The sequence below is a fragment of the Prinia subflava genome, chromosome 1, assembly GCF_021018805.1.
Source record: "Prinia subflava isolate CZ2003 ecotype Zambia chromosome 1, Cam_Psub_1.2, whole genome shotgun sequence".
Taxonomy (NCBI): domain Eukaryota; kingdom Metazoa; phylum Chordata; class Aves; order Passeriformes; family Cisticolidae; genus Prinia; species Prinia subflava.
The window spans coordinates 133,885,015-133,910,715 of record NC_086247.1 but is presented as its reverse complement, the minus strand read 5'-3'; the positions used below and the strand labels follow the sequence as shown (position 1 = coordinate 133,910,715).

Genomic DNA, 25,701 nt, shown 5'->3' with positions numbered 1-25,701 from the left:
TCATCACAAGGCATTAACTGTTTATCACAACCTTTCCATACATGGAAAATTAAATTCAAATAAAGACATTAACTCAAATTCCAGCCTCCCAAACACATTTGTCCTATTCATAACTTACCATTGGATTGCTTACAGAGAGATAAAAATGTTTCATTGCAAGACGCTGTCTTCCAAAAACCATCCAAATCTACATAGACACAGGCTTTGTTTTTATTTGGTTCTCCACTGCCCCAGTTAAGGTACCTGCTCCTCCTTCTATCTGACCATACGTATTGGCCGCCACTCTAAAAGCAAATCACAATTATGATTACATCACATACAAGAATTAGATTGGACGAACAGTAAGATTGCACTTGAATGCATGCAGAAATTAGGAAAAATTGGGAATCGTGGTTTCTTGCACAAGTTTATGCCATGAATATGTAAGAAACTGGTCCACACTCCCATTCTTCACAGCAGGTTGGGCAGTGGTCCTACAGATATTTGTTTAGCATGCAATCTATGTTATTCAATTCAGACCATCTGTCTCATACTCTAAATGGGCAAAGGGTCATGAGGTAACAAACGTAAATATATGGATGAAGAGTTTATTAAATGACTCCACATATACACTCAGATCAAATAAAGATTGCAGAGAAACTATTGTCAGCATTCCTCTAACATAGGCTTCTCTAGGTATTTAGAGAGCAAAGAGAAGAATCTGAGGTTTCACTGGAGAGAGAAAAACTGCTGAGGCTTTCCTTGGGGCTGGACCACAGACCCATGCCACCCATGTTAACTGCACTTGTGGTAAGATTGTGGGTCTTGCATGGACCAGCTACCAGAGATGAGCTGAGTATGTATTTTGTCAGTGGATATCACCAGTGTTTGCAGAGGATGACTGACATTAGTCACATCCATGGCTCCTGTCACCCCATCCTGTGCAGCATAGATCCTTCCTCCTGTGATCTTTGGAGGCAGGCTCCCATCCTGTTCTTTGTGCCATTTCCTTTCCTGTCTGCTTTCAGACCTTTGGCCATGTTTCGTTCCAGATTCCTGTCTAATCCCAGTTTCCCAGTGCTCTCACTGACGTGCAGCTCCAGTTCCTCTCACCTCAGCATCTCTCAGACCTCTCTCAGACCTGTGTCCCATCAAGCTTTTGCTATGCCTCTCTCCACTTGATCTCCCCCCAGCTTCAATTCCAAAAATATCCAGCTACATTTTATTTATCCATGTTCTTTTTTCCATGCCTATGTTGATGCTTCCCATTTCAGACCTTTCCACTCTTAGCTGAGCTTGTTGGCAGTTCACACAGGGCTTTATCTCCACAAAGCAGCCTAAGCAGTCCCTATTGCCAGAGCCCTGCTCTTTCCACTACTGCCCAGCACGAGCTCTTGTGCTGCTGGGCTGTGAAACAAAAACTTATGCTCATGAAGAAATAACTATGTTTAACCAAATTTTTTCCTGTGGTGTGCTCCACAGTGTGCCTTCAGAAGCAGCACTGCCCCACCACAGGAGCCTGTGGTAGACCATGGAGGAAGAAGTGAAAACTTCATCGTCACTTTTACCACTGAAGCCACTCAGTGCTGCAGCTATACCCTTGGTGGCCTTTGAAGGGTGGGCTGGGGCTGTTCTTGTTTACACCATGAACAAACACTGAAATGTGTAAATCCCCTCAAGTGGAGGGAAGTCAGGAACCTCTGCAAGATTTCGATTCCTGCCACACATCTGTGGATCTGACCAATGGCTTATCTAAGGTTTATCTAAGACTGTCACAAGCATTTGGTGGACTCACTATGTTGCTGTTAAGGCCAATCCATACAGGTTCCCCATGCTTTAATATTTGTAACCACAGGAAAGATTCAGCATAAGGATCCAGGACACTGGCCAGTTCTGCAGACTGGTCCCTGCAGTTCTTCTCTGCTTTTTCCCAGCTCATTTTGTAGTTGATGACTTCATAGCGGTCATCACCATAATTGATAAAGCCAAACACTGGATCTGTGGGTTGGGAGTGCAGCAGTTTGGGGTCTGTAACACAAAAAAAAAACCAACCAAAAATGTAACTTTATACTGGCTCAGACCTATAACACTGAGAGAAGTTCTAGTTACTGGAATTGTCATGTAATTAAGAGAAACAGCAATAACAAGATATGTCCAAAAAATCCCTGCAGTGAGGAAAGCCACATTTTCATGTACTGTGACAAACGTTTCTAATACTTGTCAGAATGACCTTTTAGCATAAGTATCTGTATCATCCCCAGAAATACACCTTGTAAGCACCAGACCTACCCAGACCGTATTGTACCAATGTAAGGCATTAAAAGGAACAATTCCTTCTGGTTTTCCATTATATATTGGCATTTGTTCTATTTCTGGCAAGGAACAGGGTATGCTAAACACACCATCAGCAAGCAGAGGGATGTAACTTCTGCTGCTGAAATTGTCTGGAAAAGAATGTAAAGGAAATTAAGCTGGGCTGTTTTAAAAAATAAAGAAGTTGCAGTGGTTTTAGTATAACATTAAAAATTCCAGTTTTGAAGATGTAAAGACTGCACTCAGCCATCCTTGACTGCCAAAAGTAGTAAACTACATGATGATACATAGTTTTTTTGGTTGGTTGGTTGGTTGGGTCTTTTTTTGGTGAGTTTTTGGGGTTTTTTTGTTATTTACTGGTCTAGGTTTTGAAATAGAAAATGTTTAGAGATCTTCTCAAAAAAAAAAAAAAAAAAGCATGATCATCTTGTTAAAAGGGTCCATAATGTGCGTGATGCTGTCATTAATTTTGGTTAGGTTAGAGCAGAATTACAGGAAAGTCACTTTTAGCACCAGTTTGAAATCACCACAATAAATCAGGTCTACTAGAAAGCGGTGAAAGAAAACTCACCAGAACTTTTTTGGCAGATGTAACTTTTGCTTGCTTTACATCCTTCATCTTTCCATTTCCCTGCCTGTTCAATAGGGTTCTTCATCAAAAAGACACAGTCATCCTACAAGACAAATGAGATTAACAAGAAGAAAGATGTGGACAGGTAGAAAACATTCCTAATTCTGGAGACCCATGTATCACACACAGGTACATACAGAGGAATAGTTTGAAGGTTATAAAATTCATACAGCCAATGCTTAGGCACATTATATGGCAACAAGCTTTTGCAACTCAACCCCAGGAAAGCCTGCCCTTGGGTGACAGAGGGAGTGGCAGGGCTCAGCACAGACACAGGAGGATGTGTCTGGGACTGTCTGGGTGTACATAACTCTGTGCATGTCCCTGTAGGTGTGTGCATGTGTGCGGGTTCATTTGTGTGTGCCAGGTCTGGCTCACAGGTCTCCACAGGTCTGTTGCTGTTTTCCTGGAAGTTATGGGGAAGTGCTGAGAAGCAATTCTTCCCAGCACTGAAGCTTACCTGGAGAGCTGAATTCCTTCTTCTTCCCCAGTTCAGGACTAGGAGGCAAAGTGGTCACCACAGTGCAGTAATGTAGAGGTAGTTTGTCAGAAACAACCTTTTGTGGGAGACACCTCCTGCACCCTTTCTGCTGCACTTTGGATCCTTTACCTTCCTCCTTTCCTCCCACAGCATGAGAAGAATGTGGCTTGGCCTTCTGCAGGAGGAGGGACTAGCTGTCCCCACCTCACCTCAGTGTAACCTTATGCTACCTCCAAACCCCCTTCTGGCACTAGCCCAGGTCTTGTCAAGTTGTATGTGAAGTGATTTCTGCAGGGGAATGGTCACAGCCTTCTGCAGAAAGCACAGGCATGTGTGAGATGGGGAAGCCCTGGAGATCCCAAAACACAGCTCTAGCCTGGTGGTAGTTGGACCTCAAAGAACCTTTTTCCATTTTAATGGAATGACTTTCTTATGAAAAGAGAGAAACTTGGTAGAGCTAGCATAGGAGTATAGAAATAATACAACTGGGAAGTATTCTACATTGGCCATTTAACAATTACTGAGTAACACTAAGTTTTGTCTTACAATTACACACGAAAAGGTATAGAGATGCCAGAAGTTTCAAGGCATAGAGAAAGGATTTTTCAAAATGAAGATTATGGGAAGATAAAAATTAGAAAGGAAGACTCAGACTCCTTCTTTTCAGTATTTCATTCAATGCATTTTTCTTGACAGGTTCAGTGCCAAGAATTGTCAATGCATGCAATTATCTGAGTATTTTCATCACATCTAAATAACACTGCATCCCAAAATTATGTAGTTTATGCTATGGTTAATTCAAATATCCTGATGATTCATGCTAAAATGAAGGAAATTGCTCACTTGTCTGAGTTTTGCATAATTCTTCCAAACCTCTGTCTGGAGTCATGCAGAACCATGACAAATACAGAATCTGAAAAAATGTGTCTGAAAATACATCTTTCACATGGCTACTCTGTTTTTAAGAGGCAATGAGACTACTAAAAATCTTCATAAAGAAGAAGACATAAATACAACAGTAGCTACACATATGTTGTCCATCTACCAAAGTTGTAATGTTTAAGGGACAAACAGAAACTGATGCTTACCATACTATAATAACTTCGGGAACCTTTTGCCCAGTTTGTGTAGTCTACTGGGCTTCCATCTGTCCATAAGTATGTGTGCTCCTGATTTATGTCATTCAGTCCAATCCAAGCATCTGTTGCAGCATTTTTTAAGAGGGACATAAGGAAAGCTGAAGGGAAAAAAGAAAAATTGTATAAGGAAGGAAACTGAATGTACTCTTCCTCACCACCACAGACTTCATAGTGCCTGGAACCAGGATGATGTGTTCTGTCTTTATAACAAGGTGCCAATCTTATGACAAAAATAAAATTAATATGTATTAATAGATGTTTAACATCAGTCATCTGAAGTTAAAATTGGAAAAAAGTATTTACGAATTGAAAGATGGGCAAATTTTTAATGAAACAGGGATTTATTTGTACACTCTTCTATGTTGTTCATCATCTGAGGAAGCATGGAAAATATTTTAATGTATTGAAGAAATTAACATGAGTACACTAAGCCTTGGTATGTAGAAAATGAGTCCACTGAGTGTGAACTCCCTTTTCTTCTTTGGTTAATTCTTTGTTAACCTGACTTAATTACTTCATTTCTAAACAGGTATAACGTAAAAAACCCCCACCTTACTTAATAACCAGGTATGTATAAACCAAATATGTATGAATTTGTGGAATGCCAGACACTGCTCTCCTTAGCTCCTGCCTCTACTGATTTTGCACTAAAATAATCTCGTTCCTCTGCTACAGAGAGGAAGTTTAAACCACCAGCACTGATGGAGTGAGGTAGGAGATGGTCCATGGGCATCCCTCAGGACTTGAGGTAGCACATCTCCCCAGAAAACATGAGGCCTCTTAAAATATTTGCATCATGCTGGGCAGCAAGACCAGCAGGTTCTGAGGTCCAGCAGAACAAGGAGAACAGGGAGAAGTTGGGACTCCAGCACTGGAGCCTTCTGCTGCCTGAGGATGTGTCCTGCACTGACACCCACAGCATTTGGCTCAGCAGTGGGTGCACAGTGATTTGGGGTTGGATATTACACCTTGTCTGTGCTATTTTGGCACAGAATCATAGAATCATAGATTGGCCAGTGTTGGAAGTGACTTCAAGTATCAGCTAGTTTCTTAATAAAAAAATTATAAATAAATAAATAAATAAATAAATAAATAAATAAATAAATAAAAGTATATTTAATTACATGACAAGGCTCTAATAAAAATATTTAATATTTCAGAGGTACATCTTTTATTAACCTCCAAACTATGATTTTAATAAAGACACTAAAACCTATGCAAACATTTTTCCAAAGGTGCAATTTCTCATTCAGCATAGATTTGTATTAATATGGAATTAATAATTGCATATATGGCAAAAGCTCTAATATATTTTTTAATCTTTTTATCAGGAATTAAGTGGTCTGTCATCAGTGTCAAAACATTGGTACTTTATACCTTGCTCTTCCTTCTTTGATATAGTAACCAGATTTCCTCCAAGATCAATGCAGTTGTTTCGTGCAGCATGCCATGTCAATGTGTCATTTTCATCAAAGCCAAAGAGTTTAAAACACTGAAAAAGAGAAGTGTGCCAAATATGAATCTAGATGCTGTTTCAATTTCTGATTAAAACATTTCTGTTTGTAACAAACAAAATAAAATGGATATTTCACGTAAAAGGGGAGGTTTGCTAGTTTAACAGTACTTACTACCTTGTCTTTAGGTTTAAATTATAGAGAAAACCTGTACTAGAAAATTAATAAAAAGCCAAATATTTCTGCATATACTTAAAGGAAGGACTATGTCAGTCTACTGATCTCAGCAGAAATTGCATTAAACCTTCTGAGCACAATTCTGAGATGTGGCCATGAGAGAAATGCTGAAGAAGATCTCAGAAAACAATAAAAGGACAAGATATGTTATTGGAGCAAAATATCTCAGCTTCTGTTGCCCTATTTGTCAAACTGGATTTGGTTCTCACAGAATAATCACAGAAAGAAAATTATTCTGACACAGTAAAGAAAGCCATGAATTTATCATTTCTTGTAATAGGACCTCATGAGGTTTAAGTTATTAGACAGCTTTGTCAGAGGCAAGCAACCCAAATGTGCTACCCAAAGCATGCAACTGAAAAGTTAATCAGTCAGTTTGTGGAAAAATTGAGGAAAATGGAAGGTGGTCAGAAGTGGTGTATAAATACTTAGGGAAGAGTCAAGGGAAGAGCCTTTAAAGCTCCTCTTCCAGCAGGTGAGGAAGAGAGACAGATTTTAGCATGAGAGAGCACCATGAAACGGAAGAAAGACACTGAGTTTATGACTTTTCCTCAGGACTGAGAGAGAGAAGGAAAAGGAGGACAACATCCAGTGGATCTCAAATAAAGCATCTCAATCAAACTGAAATATTTTTGCCTAACCGAAGGGAAAACAGAGCTAGACAGAACAATATTGCTGAGACTTATCTTCATTACTAGGTGTCTTCTAATTACTAGTATTGTAGTGTACACTGTTGCTTTATACCCTTTATAGTTTCACTGATGGAAATCTACAGATTTTTATTACATAAAGCCTCTTATCCTGAAGTTTTGTCTTTTGACAAGGCTAACAGTGATTGCACATAATAAAGTGCCGCAAATCTTATAACTAGATTATTTAAAATCCTTAAGTTGTTTGGTTATAGAAAAAAACTGATAAATTTTCTCAAGAGAAGGTTCTTTGGTGGCTTAAGAGCCATTGCATCGTAGGTAAGGGATGAGTAGGTGTCCAGGCAATATGTGAGAGCCAGATATGCTCAGCACAGTAAATGAGAACATATATTTTTGCTAGTGTTTTGTGTTGTCAAAGATAGATGAACAACTTCCCTCATGCAGAGTTTTTGTAGATAAAGCTTCGTTCTCATATGTCTCAAGATCTCCCTCATAACTGCTGTGGTCCCAACAGAGGCTGTAATTTCTGTTTCAGGATTTGTATAATGTCTTTAAATACACACAAACAGAACATAATTTGTGATAACTAATAACCCTGCTGCAATTGAAAAACAGATTCAAAGATTGTTTTTCATTCTGCTCTTTTAAAAGTGTAATATATTTCATACTGCACCTTGTTATCAAAGAGGAGCCAGTCTTCCATACATCCACCCTTTGGCGGTGGTGAAGTGGGAGCAACAGTTGGACGGACAGTATTGTTAAGCCTTTCACAGATGAACAACTCAACACTGCCACAGTTGATATCATTCCATGTACCTGAAAGCAGATTAGAATTAAAACAAAACAAAATTCAACTGAGACTGAGATAAAAAGTTTCCTTTCCTAAAGAAAATGTATTGCAGGAAGTGAAACTGGTTACAGCATTTGTGTTTCTCTCCCCCAGGGACAATAAGTAATTGTATGTCTGTTTCTTCGAAATATTCAGGTTTCCAGCAAAATTTAGGATATAAATAATTAATCCAGAAACAAAGACATTTCAATATTGCAAACCATAGCATTGACAAAGGGGAGTTTTAGTTCAAATGCTCAAATCTCTGAGATCTGGAAATCACTGGATTAAGTCTCTGGAATTGCTCTGTCTATATAAAGCACTCAGTCCTAGTTACCTTCCTACCTGAGCTTCTCAGTCAGAGTTTTCTGGTATCTTTGTTTATTGGAGTGTGATTTAAGAGGATAACATTAACATCATCATCCCCATTTTGCAGATCAGGGATGAATAAGAAAAGACATACATTTCATTGGCTGCAGACAGTTAGTTAACTACTTACAGCAGAATTTTTCACACCTAATGTTTAATGGAAATATTGTCATTTTAATTCAGAGACATTAAGGACATGACTCATCTTATCTGAAAGGAGATTTCCAAAACATGACATAAAATTTACTCCCCAAAATTGTCCATATCCTTCCATTCACTTCTAAGAGAGCCTGGGAAGGTCACCTCATCTATAGATTTTGAGACTAGAAATGTTTAAAAGTAGAAGAGTGTTACTGATCCAAAAAAAGACTAAGTTCTTGGCTAGTTCTCTGTATTAATGGATATTAAAGAATATTTTAATTTAATTAAAATATTGTATGACAGTGCTTAATAATAATCCAAGCTATGGCTAAACCCTCAGTTTTTAGGAACTGCACAAATGAAACAGACAGCTAACAACTTGGAGAGGTAGGCAAAAGTGGACAGAGGTTAGAGGAGGAAAAATACTGACTCTATCTGCCAACTGTTGCTTATCTGATTTGTTCACTTAGAAATTTTCTTACAAAATTTCAGGTGTAATTCAATGTGTTAGCTACATAGAGTTCATTTTTTTAAAGTATATAAATAAAAGAAGAGACTAAAATTTCTTTTCCTTTGCTTTTTGAACACTATGAAACATCAGCCTGCTCAGTGTAGCCCACCCAGCCTTGCCCACAGAGCTCTCCCAGACCTAAGGCACGTCCTGCAGATCAAATGTTGTTACAGCACCCACCTGTATGGGTATACATGACCACACAGTTTTCATCATTATTTGCAAAATTGGGTTCATTTGGAGCCCAGGCAACATAATTCACTGATGTTCCATCCATCCACCTGAAAGAAGTCATTTGAGCAAATTATAATTCTAAGTTAAATTAGTTAATTGTAACATGAGGCTAATTATATACAGCTGTAAACCAGGTGTATATTGCTATAGTTAATATTTCTTTGCAAAGTTTACATTTGAGTTCTGTATTTAAGTTTCATGTATCTTGGCTTACAAACACATGTTGTTCTCTGCTGAAAAGAAGCCAAGACCTTCCACTTGGAATTAATTTTAAAAAAAAATTGTATCAACTGCCTACAGTGTTGACTCAGACCAGGTCTGAACAATCTTTCATCTTTGCTGGTGGTCCCAGCTTCTCTTGGTCTCTGAACACTGACAGTGTGCAGGAAATGCACCCACCTAGCACAGGACCTGGACTTCTCTGGAGCACAGAAACAGACACCTGAACTGATTTTAGCAATTTCCTGGTCAAAAGCAATAATATTGCTTGTAGAGTAATATCTTGTAGGGTAAGAAAGAGTCTTGAACCATATACTGGGAACTGCTTGGAACCATTTTGTTAAGCACAGGAAATCTTTAATATTATATACGCTATTTTTTTTCCAGTTATGTATCAATCATTTCCTAGCTTGGTGAGTCACAAATTTATTTTCAAAAAGTAGCCAAGAAAAAAGTGAAAAGGCCTCAGTGTGCTGGAAGTCAAGTGAATCAGACAAGACTGACAATCTTCAGTCATATCAGACAATCCTCAGGCAATAACACCTCCAGGACTATCCGATGCTTTTCCAGTTTCAGAGACCAAGTAAGTGCATGCATGTTTTTGGAAGTAAATTACAGATTAGGAATTCATCAGGATTCCTAGCTGCCTGAAAACCTCCTGAGTCAAACTGGAAAAAACAGTACATAATAAACCAGAAGAAAGAATATAAAGCAAATAGTGGCACCTTCATCCAACAGGGAAGAGAATGAAGCTAGTGAGGGAACAAGGCAGGACTGGGAAAACAACAATTATCTGAGCAGTGAATGAGATGTAGAAAGCAGAGTGTGCAGGATTTGAGACTACAGTCTCTGTGGTTTGTGAGACTGTGACAACAGAAGAAAGACTAAAATGGAGAGGCTGAGACTCATCTGACCAAGCTTTGAATCCCAGAATAATGCACTAGAAAAAGATGCAGGAGACATGTCTGCAACACATCCAAGGCTCCAGGAGATGTTTAAGATAATTCCAGGGTACTTTGTTTCCAAGGACATTTGTAGAAGAGTAATGATTCCATGTCACATGAAATTGCCCTTCCCTGAACTCTGAGAAGAAATCCAGAAAGGACTCTCCAGTATTGATATGTCACCTCTAAAACCACTTTGACTGCCCTCACAGCAGGTTTCTAGGATTCTTTTTCTTTTATCATTTCAACAATATGTAATGCCTGCAAGAATCATCTGGAACATACTGGAGACCTCTAACCAACTTTTTCTTTCATTTATCAAAGATGCCTCATTTACTATGATCCAACATCTCAGCCTCAGAACACAAAAGGGGGTAAAGAATCAAAAGAGGTAGAAATAGATAGTGAAAATATGATGGGAGAAGTGCTTTGCTGAGGAGTAGAATCCCATTTTAAAACTTTATGTGAGGACAAAAACCTGTCTACAGGTTGTATCAGTCACTGAATGTCAACTGTCTCCTGGAGCCAAACATGCCAAATGTGAATAGATTATAAGTCTGATAAAATTAATTTGTTTTTACTTACTGGAATGTTCTGTCAAGGCTCACACTTAAGCCAATATAGAAGTTGTTCCCCCAGTCTTTATAGAAAATCTAAAACAAACAAACAAATTTACTTAGCTGTAATAAAACAGATTTCAAACAAAATCAAATAAAGTTCACAAAATGCTGTAGTTTCCGTTGCACAATTGCACCATATATAATGTGCAGGGAGTTGCTGGAATTATGTGCTCAAACTGCAAAATACAAAAATTTCCTGCAATTTTCAGTACATAACAGGGGGGAGGGGAGAAATATCAAAAAAAAATTTAAAACCACAAATCATATGAAAAAGAAATAGAGGAAAAAAAGCTATGTTAAGAAGGCAAGAATGACCTCTTAAGCAGGGTTATAACAATATTTTTAAGAGTTTGGGGAAAACATAATGAGAATCTGCTAAAAGGCTGCCAGTAAATCGTGGAGTTTTGTACTTAGTCACGTAGAGGAAAGAATGCAATAAAATTTCATTTTAATAGTAGGAAACAATTTCCAAAACAGTACATCATCACAAGGTCATTTTCTTCCTATAAGAAAATATTCTAACTTAAAACTTTTGCTGAAAATATGAGCTCTATTTTGACAAAGAGCTTTTATTGAATTTTGCGAAAGGAATGAGTTAGAAAAAAACATAATTAGTAATTGCAGCTTTCAACTTAACAGAGCAAGGACTCTCAGTTGTACCCTGAAAGCATTCCTGAAAGGAAGCTGAGAATTTGTCTATGTATAGTAAGTTATTACAATAATTATTATAATAAAGCTTCAAAGTAGATAAGCCAATGAAAAGATGAAAGGTGGAACTGTTTTTTGGGTTTTTTTTATGATGGGGACCACTTTCTAATATTTCACAAACCAGCTGAAAAAATGTGCCTTAGTCCACAATAAAATGCATTTTTCAAGAAAAGATGTTTCTTACATATTTCCAAAGAAAATTTTTTTCAGTTTCACTCTCAATGACAACAAGGTCACCACCATTCTTCTTGCAAAAGCCTCTGGCTCTTTCCATAGACATTGATTCTTTGCTGAAGTAGTATTCCTTGTGTTTATATATTATCCAGTCATCCTCACCAACAACATACTCATGATCTGCAAATTAAAATATTAATTAGCCTGTAAGAGAAATTAACTTCACTATGTCTTAATTAATTTTTTTTTCCATTGGAAGTGAGAAACTTACCGAATGTGGAATTAGGCTCTGGTTTCAGTGTCGTTCCTGCAATATAAATCAACATTTGAGTATATTATGTTTCTTAGTCCTCTCTCAATTATATTTACACAGTAGTTAGCATTTTAATGCCAAGTAATAATCTTAAGGGTATTTTTGTCACAGAATTTCTCAAGAATATCTGAAAAAAAGTGCTACATTCAGCAAACAGCATGTTAGAGCTCATCATAAATTAAGCTTACAGAAATAATATCCAACTTTAGGCTGTTGTGTTTCTCTTCCCCAATATCTTGCATATACTTTCCAAACCTGGCTGTGTATTTCAGGGATTAATTAATAGTTTTCAACAGCCTTCACTGAAATTGTAGCATAAACTGTTTTATTGTGATTAATGGCCCAGCTGTCTCTAATACATGCAGATAGTGTGATCTGACCTGGGAAGGATGTTCTTATCTACCTCTAAAAGTCACCAAACGCAGGAAGTTATCTTACCTTTTTTAATCTGGCAAACAAAGTCCAGCATGTGTTCACAAAATAAATCATTCCAATTCATATTGAGATAGCCAGTAAACACACCACATTTTTCATTCCCATCATAATTGTTTGGTTCTCCATGTGACCATTTTTCAAAATTTACCTGTAGTGGAAACACAACTTTGTTACTATTTTCCTTTTAAAAGGAAATAATTGTCTTGTATCATTCTGTTAAAGAAGGATGTCCTTCATTTGATTTCATGGTCCATCTTGTTCTTTAATGCCAGACCTTTTGAGGAGAAGTGCCTGACATTTGAATAGAATAATAATTCATCTGTGAATTTATAAGCCATGTTAGTAAACCAGGAAGTTCTTGCCCCATTTGTTACCAGGAGAGCTGATGTTCTGTCAAGCTCTAAAAAGAAATATGTTCTCTGACTTTTGGGCTGTTTATCCTGTTCAGGTGTTCCAACCCAAGACAATCCATTGGTGCTGCCATATGGCCTTGGGCCTGGCAGATCTTGATTTACTTAAGACAATGAGGGCAGCAAAGCCAAGCTGGTGTAGATGTACAAAATTATTTCTTGCAGCAAATGACAGATGGGAATATAGAGTTTAGCACAATCAGACTGACTTAAATAAAAGGAGCTAGACTCCATCACCTTTTATTACTGTAAAAGTTGTATTTTTATCTATAACTATGAATTGTCAGAAGATTCAAGACTAATTCCTACAGAGGAATCAGGTACTAAAGACTTAAGGCCACTTGCATTTTATATAGGAGTTATGAGAGCTGTCTGCCAAGAGAGATATTAAAAAAAAGAGTCAAAAAGATGGAATAACAAATTATTTACTCACTGGTGAGCCATCACTCCATGTAAATCCAGCATCAGAGTCCAAGGCACTTAAGCCCATCCAGTAAGAATAGTGAATATAACCTCTATCTCTGAATTATTACAAATAGAATCAGACACAGCATGAAACAGAAAAGGAGAAGGTATAGCATTACATTATTGTCAGCACACTTGATATTTCAAGTATAACTTCAGACAATCATATAAAGTAATCATTCAATTGTCATGTGGGGAAAAACAGCCTTGCACTACATGTGCCAGGAAGCAGTGAAACACAGAACTTTATGGGAAAGGTCACAAATCCCGTAAGTCCACAAAAACTGAGTTAAATGAAAATGTATTTAAAGGTCTTGGTTCCACTAAGTAGTTTAGGCATTCAAATTCAGACCTGCCTGCACTCATGGACTTGATTTAAACATTTATACAAGCACATCAATAGGCTTTTCTTAGTCTTCAAATTTTCCCCCTTACATAAGGTAGGAAACAAGCACAAAATATTCTTTTAATCAAGAGTATTTTATCTACTGATCAGCTACAAATGATGTAAAAAGATCTGTTTTATCTCTTTCAATTAACTTCAGTTAAAACAAATTTTGATGATACTTCTCTCAGTTTTGTTCATGTTCAGGTGACTTTAGTGCATGGCAGCACCTTCCCAGAGTTGTGTCAAGAAAACCTTTTGCTCATCTCTTTTTACCCATTTTTTCCTGCCACTTTGTACACCATCTTTGTAAAGCAGAAATTGTTCACCAGCAATCCTTTATGTCTTTCAGACAGGCAATTTTAATGTTTTTTCTTATATTTAAATGATGGACTTTGCAGATACTTACAGTCTAGCTATCAGGTTTTGTTCTTCTTCACTGTGGATACATGCAAGATCTCCTCCAATGGTTCTGCAAAAATCTCTTGCTTCAAACCAAGTTTGCATTTTTTCCCTTCCTCCCTGAAAAATCTATAGAAAGTGGGCAATTAAATACTGTGTTGGGTATTACAGATATTTAGAAACACAAAAATGGGCTTCTATCTTTCTTCTGATCTTTTGGTCTTGTTCTATTTCTGACTATTTAATAATTCAACCATTCAGCCTGTGGTTGTCTATCAAATTTGATTACTGCCCATCATCTCAGAGTGCCTGTGGCTCCAGAGTTCAGTTCCACATACACACGGCTTTTTCCAACATTTCCCAGCCATACCACTGGGGGATGGCTGCACACATGTTACCACAGACTGTCCCTCGAGTAGGCAGGGTAAAATCCACCTTCCATGCATGAATAACATATATTGTTATTTAAATGGCAAACACTTGTATTCAGAAATGAAACACCTACTTTGAAGCAGAAGCTGCTCTGAGAAACAGACTGCCATCCCTCTGGGCAAAACAGGAGAGGGGATGTTGTTGGAGGAGGAGGAGGGGGGGTGACTCCCTCCACCAGCTGCTTGCAGAGAAATGTGTTTGTTTCTTCACAGTTCAAAATATCCCATAATCCAGCTGAACTTCCTGTTGCCATGGCCACGCAGCCTGACTCCTCTCCTTTGTAAAACATGAAGTTGTTAAATCTTATTGATGGCTACATCTTCTCAAAATATCTGCCGCTCATTTAAGAGTAACCTGTTCCCGCTGTGTTTGGATACCAGTAGGTCACAACAGCTCATATGCATTCCTATTAAATAATTTAAAGATTTTTTTAATGTAAGTTCCTTTTACATTATGGTAGGAGTTACTTCAAAATACCCACGAAACAAAAACCTAATGAAACCAACAGACACGTTCAGTCCCAAGTGATCTTCTAGCAGTTACCACAGTCCCTGATCTATTCCTTTAGCACAAACAGAAAGTAGCAGTACCCTTTCTGCCACTTTATGCCAGAAGAGTTTCTAAACCTTTCTAGCTTTCAAACCCTCATTTTGTCATTCCCCAGAGCAGGAACTCAATGGCCTCCATGGCACTTACCAGGCATTCCCACATTCCAGTGAGTGAAGGTGACAGGATCTCCACTTGCCCACTTGAATGTCCCATGCTCTTCCACATCTGAAAGACCAATCCAGAAGTATTTTTCTGGTTTGAATCCAGTTATGGAGGTCAGAAAAGCTTGCTCGTATCTGTGAAGAGTAAGCACCAATCTGTTGTATCACATTTTATCAGAATATGTTCATTTCTTCAAACAGTTCATGGTAGCAAATTTGGTAAAGTTTGTCAATATGTATGAAATTGAGCAAGGGTAATTTTCTTACTTATATAGTTCTAATTATCATGGAAAATAACTTTTCCCTTACATTTTGCTAATGTAAATTATGTCTAGAATTTAGGACAATTCTATCTGCCTTTTATACTGCACAATGAACAGAAACCAAACAGTACTTAAGTTAATGAGTATATATTTCTCATTCTGTATCAATAAGAGCTAAAGTGTTTTACTTAGCTTTATGATAAGGTCTAGATCTTTAAATCTTGTTACTCTGGGGGAAAAATCTACTTTTATTCTAAAATTCTTCCAGATCTGGCGGTTGCAAAGAAAGAAAAAAAAAAAAGGCTGAAAAGCTTTAATCCAAGAGAAAAAAATAGTTCCATGTTTATCTGTTTATTTTTAGTTCAAAAAGTTTTAAAACAATCTGTCAATCTGGGGTTGTCATGCAGGTGACCCAGTTTTGTAATTCCCAGAGGCAACAACAGTGTAAGTCTGTAATAACAATATCTTGAATGTTTGTATTGATGACATAAAAGCCCCTGATGTATTATGCAATACTTCATCAGCTATACCTCAGATTTTCCTGGGAAAGAGTAGCGTCACACCAGATAGACATTATGAATAACTGTTAAATAGGAAGAAATTTTTGTTTAACACTTCCATCCTGGTTACACACATAAGAGGACAAGAATTATGTTTCTATACCTGTCTCTTACAGTAGCCAGATAACCTTTGTTTTCTTCACAAACTTTTTTTGCTTCTGGGAATGTTGCTGGCAGCTGCACCAAGGAGTAGCAGTAAAAGCCGTGCTTCATCCAGCCCTGTCAGTGCAAAAGCAGAGATGTGCAGAGACCCTGTCAGACTGCACGGCTTTGTGCACTTCCAAAAGCCACACTAGTACCACACCCCAAGTCAAAACTGATCCCAAAGGCCATGAAAGGAACCAAGAGAATAATCAAACATAGCTTTTGTGACCATAACTCTGTGTCTTGTCCCTTGATACAGGACACACCAGGTCTGTGCAAACAGTGAGCTGTGGTTATGCCTTGGGGCTGGCAGCCACAGTCACAACCACTTTGCAGCTCTCCGTGTAAAGCTTGCTCTGCCTTCTCATTGCATAAGTAGCTGTTGCAAGAGTTTACAATCTGCAAAACATTCAGCTCAAATATTCCTGACTCCTGTGGCAAATTGATAGAACTGAGGTGTGCAACCCTTGACATGTGTTACACCCTGAAAAGATTGTTCTGCAGAGAGTGGTTTTTGTGGGTGCAGTGACCAGTTCTGCAGTAGGAGAGAGCTGAGTGAAACACACTTGTAAGGGAATAAGAAAAAAAGAAGTCAATCTGTATTTCAGTAAAATAAAGCAAAAGTTTACCTATCAGTCTAAGAAGTATCAATATATATGAAATTAACAGTTTTTCTAGGCTCCAGTCAGTTTTTCTAGGCTCCACCAAGAACAGTCACAATAATTTACTTCTGTCATAGTTATTATCATGGGAGTGGAGGTAATACACAATCACCTTTTGCTGCTTCCATTTTACACTTACCTTCTGGCAGCCTGGGTAACTAACTTCAGCTTCCTCCGGTTCTTCAGACAAGGGTTTCCTTTTACAGATGTAGCCAAATTTCCTTTCACAAGAACTGTCAGCCCAGGATCCATCCTAAATATTGTAAGAAGAAACCACAAAGAGAAGTGAAAGCTAGAGACAATTAAGGTCCAACAAGAATATCCATCCTCAGAAGGAATCCTTCTGTCTTCCTAAGGCTGAGACTATTTGAGCTCTCTTCCTTGCCTTGTTTTTTTCTCCAAAACTCCCAAATACATGCAGTAAGGGCCACATTTCCTCAGGGCTGTGAGAACAAGGGCTATATCTATTAAAGATTCAGGGACCGATGAGAGTAGGAAAGAAAATGTTATGTTCCTCTCTATTCTCACCAGCATAGCATCTATTATGTTCATATAATCAGATGACTATGGCAAGGAAATGCTGGATAAACCAAAGATAAAATATGAAAAAAAATCTGTGTAAGTTTTTTTCCACAACATTACACTTTTTTTTAATAATGGGTAGAAAACAAAATAAAATCTGGTTTTGTGCTTCCAAAGTAACTCTAAAACCCATAAATTTTAGTAGTTTTAGAGAAAACATGAGAAAGTCCATGCTCCAAGAACCTATTCCTCTATGATCAGTCATGTTCCATATGGATGATTGTGGGAAATAGGAAAGTAAAATGATTTCAAGCAATTTCACATGGAAATTGTCTCAGAGAAGACCAGGTCTCCATGCAGTGCACTGCTACTGGTTCATCACACAGCTTCCTAGATCTGGTCTCGAGTATTCCTCCACACTAAACCAAGTTCATAAGTATTTGTCATATTTTTAAAACCAGTATTCTTTTTTTTTTTTAACCCTAAATGTTTTCATTTTAGGAGGCAAGGCAAAAGGACAGAAGAAAGTAGAGAATGGAGAAGGGATTTTTACCTGTCCCTTCATAACAACGCAGTCTGCCTTGTTCCAGGTATGTGTTGGCTCTCCATGCTGCCATTTGGTGTAAATCACAGGTGTGCCATCACTCCATTCAAAGTACATTTGAACCCTGAAGTCATTTAGACCAATCCAGAGCTCATCATCTGGCTCTGGGAAAACAAAGTTAATTGTAGGAATAAATATATCTTTTAATGGAATAATTACATCTCACACCCATTTTGACTGAAGAACTTAAAAAACAAATCAGACCATGGTTAAATGATTAAAAGAATAATAGCAACAGTATCATCCCAGATTAAAAGAAAAAAAAAAAAGAGTTATCTTCAGGAATACTCACTGTACCCGAGCTGTGACACTGTAAAACTGTACTCTTCAACATTATGAATGCTCGCCAGCTCTCCATCTTCTTTTCTACAGGAAGACTGGGCTTCTTTCCATATTTTTGGTGTTCTATAAATTCTGTAGCAATGACCTGCATAGGGCACCCATTCTCTGGGGCATTTAAAGCGCTTTGAATCACCTAAAAAAATTATGTCATTAATGAGAAGTTCTATTCAGTGTTTTTACATCAAAAAGAAAATTATCTGTGCTGATGTGATTTTTAAATATTGGAACACACACTGGAAGAGGAGAGAAGTCAAAGTCTGAGGGTACAAAGACTAAAAACCAAATTTTTCCCCCTATTTGTGATGGAGCTCCCAAAAACGATTTTACGAGATTAGGTAAATACAGCATAATTTGGCATGCAAATGTACAGGGCACAACTCCACATTAAATCCCTCTCAATGAGGCTCTGGATACAGCCAAGTTCTACAGAAAAGGGCTTCTTTTCCTGCTCAGGGACTCCATCTTGGTGAATTTTGTAGCTTTTTATATTTTTCCTCTGGAAACACCAGGTGCTCAGGAGCCAGTTGGAGCACCTACACAGCCCAAATCATATCTCAGAGAGTCCAGGCACAGCCACATTGTACCAGAAATGTTATACCAGAAATTCCAGCTGCACACTTTGATCAACACTTATTTCTTGGTATGAACTCAGTATGGCAGCCACCTTCCACTGCTTGGAAAGTTCCCATGCTCTGCACCTACAGGGCAAACTGAGGAGAGGAGGATGTGTGCCCAGAATTGGTGTGTGGTCAATGCTCTGTCTGGTGCTCCCTGGACATGGTTTGGACATGGGCAAGTTACATTCCCCTAAGCAACATCCAGACATGGTTTGAAGGTTAGCAGGGTCAGAAACCTTTCCAAGTGAACTGCCTGGGTACAGCTGGAAAGTACAGGGTATGCAGGTGTGATGCATCCCCTGAGCTATATACTCTATATACTCATATATATTAGGGGAGGGAGGTACTGTGAAGTTAGTTTCATGCTGGGAATTCCCAGTTAAGCAGCTGCATGCCTATTTCTTAATGTAGCTAAGACTTAGTCTGCCTCAAGTTAAAAGGAAGCTCAACAGGGGAAAGGTTCCAGATGCACAATCTGATTTTTCCCCTTCAGAATAGAACAAAAAGGGCCACAGAGAGCAGGGGAGAATGAACTCTGGGTCACATCTTTTAGCAGGACGTAGATTTAGAGTATATATCATGGCAAGGGATATTTATCAGTATTTCATGGTCTGGATAACACAGCTAAACACCTAATCCTGCCTTCTTTGGTACCCTGGGCTCTTTTCCAAATGATGAACAACATTTAGACATCATCTTTAAAATGAGCCAGAAAATTAAAGTCTTATCAGTATTTGACCCGGATGTAAGCCTTTTGTTTTGACAATATGTTGCCTTTTCATGTATGACATCCTCACAATATTTCTCACTGACTGTAAAATTAGCCTTAGCTTTAACAGAGCACCTGAAGCGATGGTGGAAGAATCCAAGGAGGTGTTTCTCTTATGGCAGATATATCCCAGTTTCCGATCACACAGCTGGTTTTCCCATTTGCCATTCCTACCTTGGAAGGTCCCACATATTTTTCCAGGTTCCACAGAGGGATTTCCTTTAAAAAAGAGCAACAGAATCCTTCTTTTAACAGTGAAACTTTTTAACTCTTCATGGGAAGAAATATGCAAGACCTTTGCAGCTGCAAAGCCACTGGAGTATTACTCCTTGAGTGATAACTCCCAAGAGGTGTGACAAGGGAGCATCACTGTGGTGGGGAGGGGAGATGAGGAGAGAGAAGGGGAGGAAATTTTAGCCCAGATGTTGATCATCATTTAAGAAAAGTGCACTTACCTGGAGCCCAGTTGAGATATCTGAAAGGACTTCCCCCAGTCCACTTCCAGCCACTGTCAAGTGCATTGTAGAGACCAATCCAGAGCTTTGCATTGATGCCCAGGTCACTAGTGAGCCCTAAATTGCCAAAACAAACAGTCAGGTTATTAAATGTCTCTGATTTTTTAAGTTATTCAATATATCTGGAAATATTTTAAAGCATGAGGGATATATATATTTTTTTAATATAAGTTAGATTATTTCCATGATTTTAATATGAGTTTTTGTGAGAAAGGGACAACTCTTTTAAGAATGTCACTGAAAACTATTTTTATGAGATAAATATAAGTATCCATATTAAAACCTTGGATCTGACTTACATTTTAAACAGTGCTTGATTTTTATACATATATTTTAGGGTATTTTTACTTTACCTAATAAATACATTTCTTCACGAAGGTCTGTGATACTTAATAATTCTGCATCCTGCTGCTGGCAGCTTTTTCTTGCTTGGTGCCATGTCAAAAGTGACTCTGAGTTTATCTGATAGCGTGTTTTTGTCACGGGATTTGTTTTCCAAAACTTATTCTGGGTGGTGTCTATAAAAGATGATACCAGCAATTTGACAAGATAATCATGTTTACTAACCCAGAAAATAAAATATTTGCTTCAGACTAAAACAGTATAACTGTGTGATTTTATCATTTTTACATACCATTTGACTCACATAAATATACTTTGTGCATTAAGTATTAAAAATATTTCATTCACATAAGGAATTATTTATCCTTACAAACCTAATTTTTCTACATTGACCATGTTCCTTTTTATTTATGTAACTCATCTACTTCTCTCATATTTCAGTCCACATTAACCCACTCACTGATATATTCTACCTCTACAAGTATTTCTCTCTTTACTGTATAGAAGTTTTGGTCTCCACACCCATTTCTTACCTTCAGATCCATCTCATGCTCCTCCAGAACACCAAATATAACAGAAATTACCATTTCCACACAATCACATGTGAAGTGGGGAGGAAGAGGCAGGGAATTTGAGTATGGAAGCACAGGTGAAGGTCAGTGCCTCTGCCCTGCACCCTTCCCTTCTCTAAAGCCCTCCTGTTCTCTCCTGCACCCAATAATACACAACAGTCTCCTGCTACAGCTCACCTCCCTCATCCACTGCACTCCCTTTGTCTTGAAACCCAGTCCTAGGGATTTCCTCTTCCTTCATCCACCAGTGCCAGTCACCACCCTCAGAGCAGTCCCTGTGATACCAGTCTTGGGGACACTGTGGGACAGTGAGGGTGAGGAGCAGCTGCCTCCTTTCCTTGTTGCAGAGCTCACCAGTGAACTAGACAAGCTAGAATTCAGCTCGCTCGCTTCCACATCCCAAGAACATTTTGACCATGACAGCAGATGACACTTTTTCTTAACAGCTTTCCTGAGACTTTTTATAAATAAATTACCTTTTAGTGGGCAGTTCCCAAACAACTGGTCTTTGTCAAAGTCTGAAGAAGTTGCACACCAGAGAGAGTCTGCATCATCCCTCCGAGGGATGCATTCAGCATACCATTTGCCCTGGTGCTTAAAAGGGAACACACAGGGGGCACCAAAGGCATTTCCTCCCAGAGTGTAAATATCTGTGGAGAAAAGCAGAGACCAATTCTCACCAGTCAGCTGGCATCAGATGCTCACCACACTGGCACTCATGGCTGGTTTTCCATGGACAAACCTGAGTCATGCAGGGCTCAACACATCAGCACTTTGTTACCCTGAGCCTCTAAAAGGCTGTTGTGCCAGTCAGGTATGACTGTTGGCAAAATATTCAGAACTAAAACTCTCAAACACCTAATTGGGCCTCAGACTAATTTCTGTTTAACTTTGTCATGCCATTGCTTTCTGGACTACTGTGTCACAGGTCCCTGTGACTCAGCTTCTCCCACGACACACATAATTCTGTCCTTAGATAATGTATATATTTTCTTTATTTTTTCCCCTGCTTGATTAGAAAAAAAACTTGGAAAGGAGGTATCAGAGTATTATTATTAGTCTTCATGAGAGGAAGTTATATTTAAATTTCCAAGGACTCTGCTGGGAAGTGACCCTTCCGTCACTCTCCTGTCTAATTTGCTTCTGTCTGTACAAAACTATGACAAACGTCATTCCTGTGCAACAGATGTAGTGTACAAAAAATTTATTCTGTTGTTAAATTCCCAACATACCAGCATCACAACAGAAAGGAGATTGATTACTTGATCCTGAATGCTTCCTCTACATAGCCCAAGAGCAATAAAATTGTAGGAAAAGGAGATCTTACTCTCTAGGGGTCATTTTCCAGCATGATAAAACATTGCATCCTAAACAATTATGTACCATTCTTCCTTTTGCTTTTTTCTACTTTTTGTTTTCACTAGGCTTGGGAAACACTAGGTAAATAATGTTAATGGTGGGTTCTGTCTATCTAAACAAGAAATTCTCTTCTTAGAGATTATTAGTGGTCAAACCAAATAAAAGCAATAATAAAAACTAAATGTAACACAATCATCTCCTATACAAATTGATCAGATATTTTAAAACAGTCATAGATTTCCTTTTGCTGTTGTTGTACAAACATAATTTCCATTCTTCCCTATGTTTATATCATGGGCCTTTGTCATTTTATTTCACCATTTGAAAGAATTGCACTTTACAAATTATGCAGAAATGTATACAGCTATATTTGCTGAAAAGTATGCAGATATATTCACCTTTCATTTATACACCCAATTTATAATCAGCTCATCTGCTGATGTCACTCTAAGAGAATGGTTGCTGCCTGTCAAGCAGGCAGTGGAATGTTTTGTAAGTAGGGGCAGTCAAGTTACCAAGAAATAGAGATGGAATTTCAGTACTCACCCTCATAGCGCTGAGAGCACACGCTTTCTGCACTTCCATGGATTTTCCACCTGCTCCCTTTGCTGGATGCTTTGGACAGCCTGATTTTCTTCCCCTTGCCCTTGCCATAGTTGAGAAATAAATCCTTGCCACGGGTTGCAAGTGTGTCATTTCTGCATTCCCACCACTGGAGCTCGTTTGTCCTGTTGCAGGGTTCCAGCGTGACGGCAGCCTCGTCATCCTTGGCAAGCGCTCCCAGGCAGAGCTTGAGTGCCATGCTCAGCAGCTGCGTGGGGGAGACCCACCTGAACCTCTGGAACTCGTCACGCTCATCACAAGTGGCAGTAATGACTGAGCTGGAGTTCTGGGCTTGGGCACAGAGCTTGTTGTCTTCGTTATAGATGGAAAATATTCCCCTGCCTATGAAATAAAATGATAATGCAAACATTTGAGGTTTCTTAGGAGCGAAAGTCAGTTAGTTGCTATATGACAGTCTGCTACCAAAAAAAAAACCCCAAACAAACAAACAAAAAAACCCACCAAAACCAAAACAAAACCAAAAAACCAACCAACCAACCAAAAGAAAACCAACACAAAAAAACCCTAAATAGTATATATAGTTCATAGAGCAAGAAATCAAGGGAGGTTAATCATTGATATGAAGGATGTTTATGAAAATGTTCTTAAAATGGAAAAACACAAAAGCTGAAAATATGAGTCTTTCAAGAGAAATTGCTCTTCTTAATATTACTCCTGAAACCACAGTGGTCTCAAAATGGATGTCAGAAATCATCTTCATTACATTACATTTCATCATTTCTTCAAAGTTTCACCAAATCACATTTAAATGGGCTTTAATGCTGCAAGTAAAAGGACTTTTTTGCTTTAGAGCTATTAAAAGTCATTTACATACTCGAAATTATATATTTCTATATTTGGCCCAGAACAACATTGTGGTTTTTAGCTCTCCAAGAAAGTGTTGTATTTTTCATTTTTGGTTAATTGTCTTGGGAATATTTGTGTGCAAAAAGTCATTTCTTCACAGAGTTTTATTTGTAGGTTTCTCAGGAGGGAAGCCACAACTTGCAGCATCATCAGTTCTGAGCACAGTTAAACTAAGCCAATATCCTAAGTGCTATAAATAACTACACTTGTAATGTGAGACAGTGCACATCAGGATTTTGTTTCTTAAGATCAGCTTCAACAAAGTCTGCTCCAAATCTTCACTCTTACTGCAGCTCAACTTGCACCCCTTCGCTCCGTTCTAGGTAACAGGCAGCATCACCCAACTCACCCAGCAGTGCCATCGAGTTTTACCCAAGGTTTCTTGCCAAGGCCAGAATACTTAACTGGGCCTTCATAACCCTCCCATCCCAAAGCTCACAGGGAGTGGTTGAACAGCCTTGGTACTGTTTGTTTGAAAGGCTATAGACCAAATCAAGCCAGACAATATTTTCTCTGACAGAGCTTGCCAGCTGCAGTTGTTCTTGGGATGGCTTAGCAGAGGATGGGTTAGAGCTGGCTTGGTCTCACCCAAAAACATGCACAGAAGAAATTGTCCTGTGGTGGATTAGACCATTGGTGCATGGGTTGGTTCCTGCTGCCATTCAAGCAGTCACACTGGACTTGCAGAGCTCTCTAGCTGGGAAATAGCCATGGAAAAGACACATCTTTTTTTTTCTCTCAGCAGTAGGAGGGTGTGAAATCTAATGGACTGGGGGGATTTTAAGGTCCTTCCTAAAGCTCTCAGCTTGGAAGCAAGTTTTCAATATGCACTGATCAGTATGCTATGGTCTATACGAGCTGCCAAGAAACTCAAAGCACACATCAGCCCTTAGTTCTGTGCATGCTGAGAGTTCACTGCTCTGTACTGAGCTCTTCCAGCCTCCGATGGAGCACAGTGAAATCAGCTTCTGTCCGCTCTCAGCTTTCTCAAGAAACAGCACTGCCAAGGTCATGGCCACATCTGCTGGCATATTCTTTTCACTCATATACCATGTTGAAACCTGTGTTAGGGAAAGAGAATGCCTATGCAGATACCACTAAACTTCAGAGCTGAATAAAACATCTTTTAATTATATGCTGTGACTAGAGCTAAATTCACTGCCCACTAAGGGAGATAACTAGAACACATGTTAAAGTACTTGAAAACCTCCACACTTAGCAGAGAACAAAGACTTACCAGACATTTGAAGAGATGTACTAATGAAGAGAAGAAAAATCAGGGGCAAGTAGAGAGACATGGCAAATATTTCACTCCTTTCTTCCTTTCACCTTGTGAAAGACCAAATCAGTGCCTTGCAAGAAAACCCCACTGCACTGAAGTGGATTAACAAAGCCTTTTTAAGACCCAACAGATACAGGGAAGTTCTGAGCTTCAAATAAGGAACTGTGTCATGTCACATGAGTAATTTTGAAATAATATATTAATGAGTAAACTTTGCTTTCTAAGCTGGTTTTTCTATTGCATAAAAGTTGGCCATGTAAATATAAGATCTACAGGTAACATTTTAGTGCGGATTTTTTACGACATACCTTATAAATCAGAGTCGCTATTTTTACCGAAAGGTGAGATTACTGTCTCATTTGCAGAAATAAACGAAAGAAGTAAAAAAGAAGAGTAAGACTTGTCTGTATCAATACATGAAGACAAATGCCAGAGTGCAGTGTAGTATTGTGAAAGATCTGATGGGAGACACACGGATCAAGTAATTATGACT

General features: G+C 38.5%; 1 protein-coding gene across 1 annotated transcript in view; it reads right to left on the bottom strand.

Annotated features, from left to right (window-relative positions):
* Window positions 1-25,338, bottom strand: part of LOC134558888 (macrophage mannose receptor 1-like) — a 32,050-nt gene extending 6,712 nt beyond the window's left edge. The window contains exons 1-25 of the mRNA XM_063413184.1: window positions 25,164-25,338; window positions 23,003-23,401; window positions 21,574-21,747; window positions 20,537-20,701; window positions 20,124-20,240; window positions 19,744-19,887; window positions 18,233-18,415; window positions 17,890-18,044; window positions 16,954-17,067; window positions 16,112-16,227; window positions 15,172-15,320; window positions 14,549-14,751; window positions 14,051-14,172; window positions 13,225-13,312; window positions 12,385-12,529; window positions 11,905-11,940; window positions 11,644-11,813; window positions 10,717-10,784; window positions 8,915-9,015; window positions 7,558-7,700; window positions 5,921-6,035; window positions 4,493-4,641; window positions 2,864-2,966; window positions 1,775-2,007; window positions 119-284 (exon numbers count right to left, since the gene is read on the bottom strand). Coding sequence (XP_063269254.1) covers window positions 119-284; window positions 1,775-2,007; window positions 2,864-2,966; window positions 4,493-4,641; window positions 5,921-6,035; window positions 7,558-7,700; window positions 8,915-9,015; window positions 10,717-10,784; window positions 11,644-11,813; window positions 11,905-11,940; window positions 12,385-12,529; window positions 13,225-13,312; window positions 14,051-14,172; window positions 14,549-14,751; window positions 15,172-15,320; window positions 16,112-16,227; window positions 16,954-17,067; window positions 17,890-18,044; window positions 18,233-18,415; window positions 19,744-19,887; window positions 20,124-20,240; window positions 20,537-20,701; window positions 21,574-21,747; window positions 23,003-23,401; window positions 25,164-25,224 — 3,619 coding nt within the window. The 5' untranslated portion in view covers window positions 25,225-25,338. The remainder of the gene's footprint in view (window positions 1-118; window positions 285-1,774; window positions 2,008-2,863; window positions 2,967-4,492; window positions 4,642-5,920; window positions 6,036-7,557; window positions 7,701-8,914; window positions 9,016-10,716; window positions 10,785-11,643; window positions 11,814-11,904; window positions 11,941-12,384; window positions 12,530-13,224; window positions 13,313-14,050; window positions 14,173-14,548; window positions 14,752-15,171; window positions 15,321-16,111; window positions 16,228-16,953; window positions 17,068-17,889; window positions 18,045-18,232; window positions 18,416-19,743; window positions 19,888-20,123; window positions 20,241-20,536; window positions 20,702-21,573; window positions 21,748-23,002; window positions 23,402-25,163) is intronic.
* Window positions 25,339-25,701: the final 363 nt, after the last annotated feature.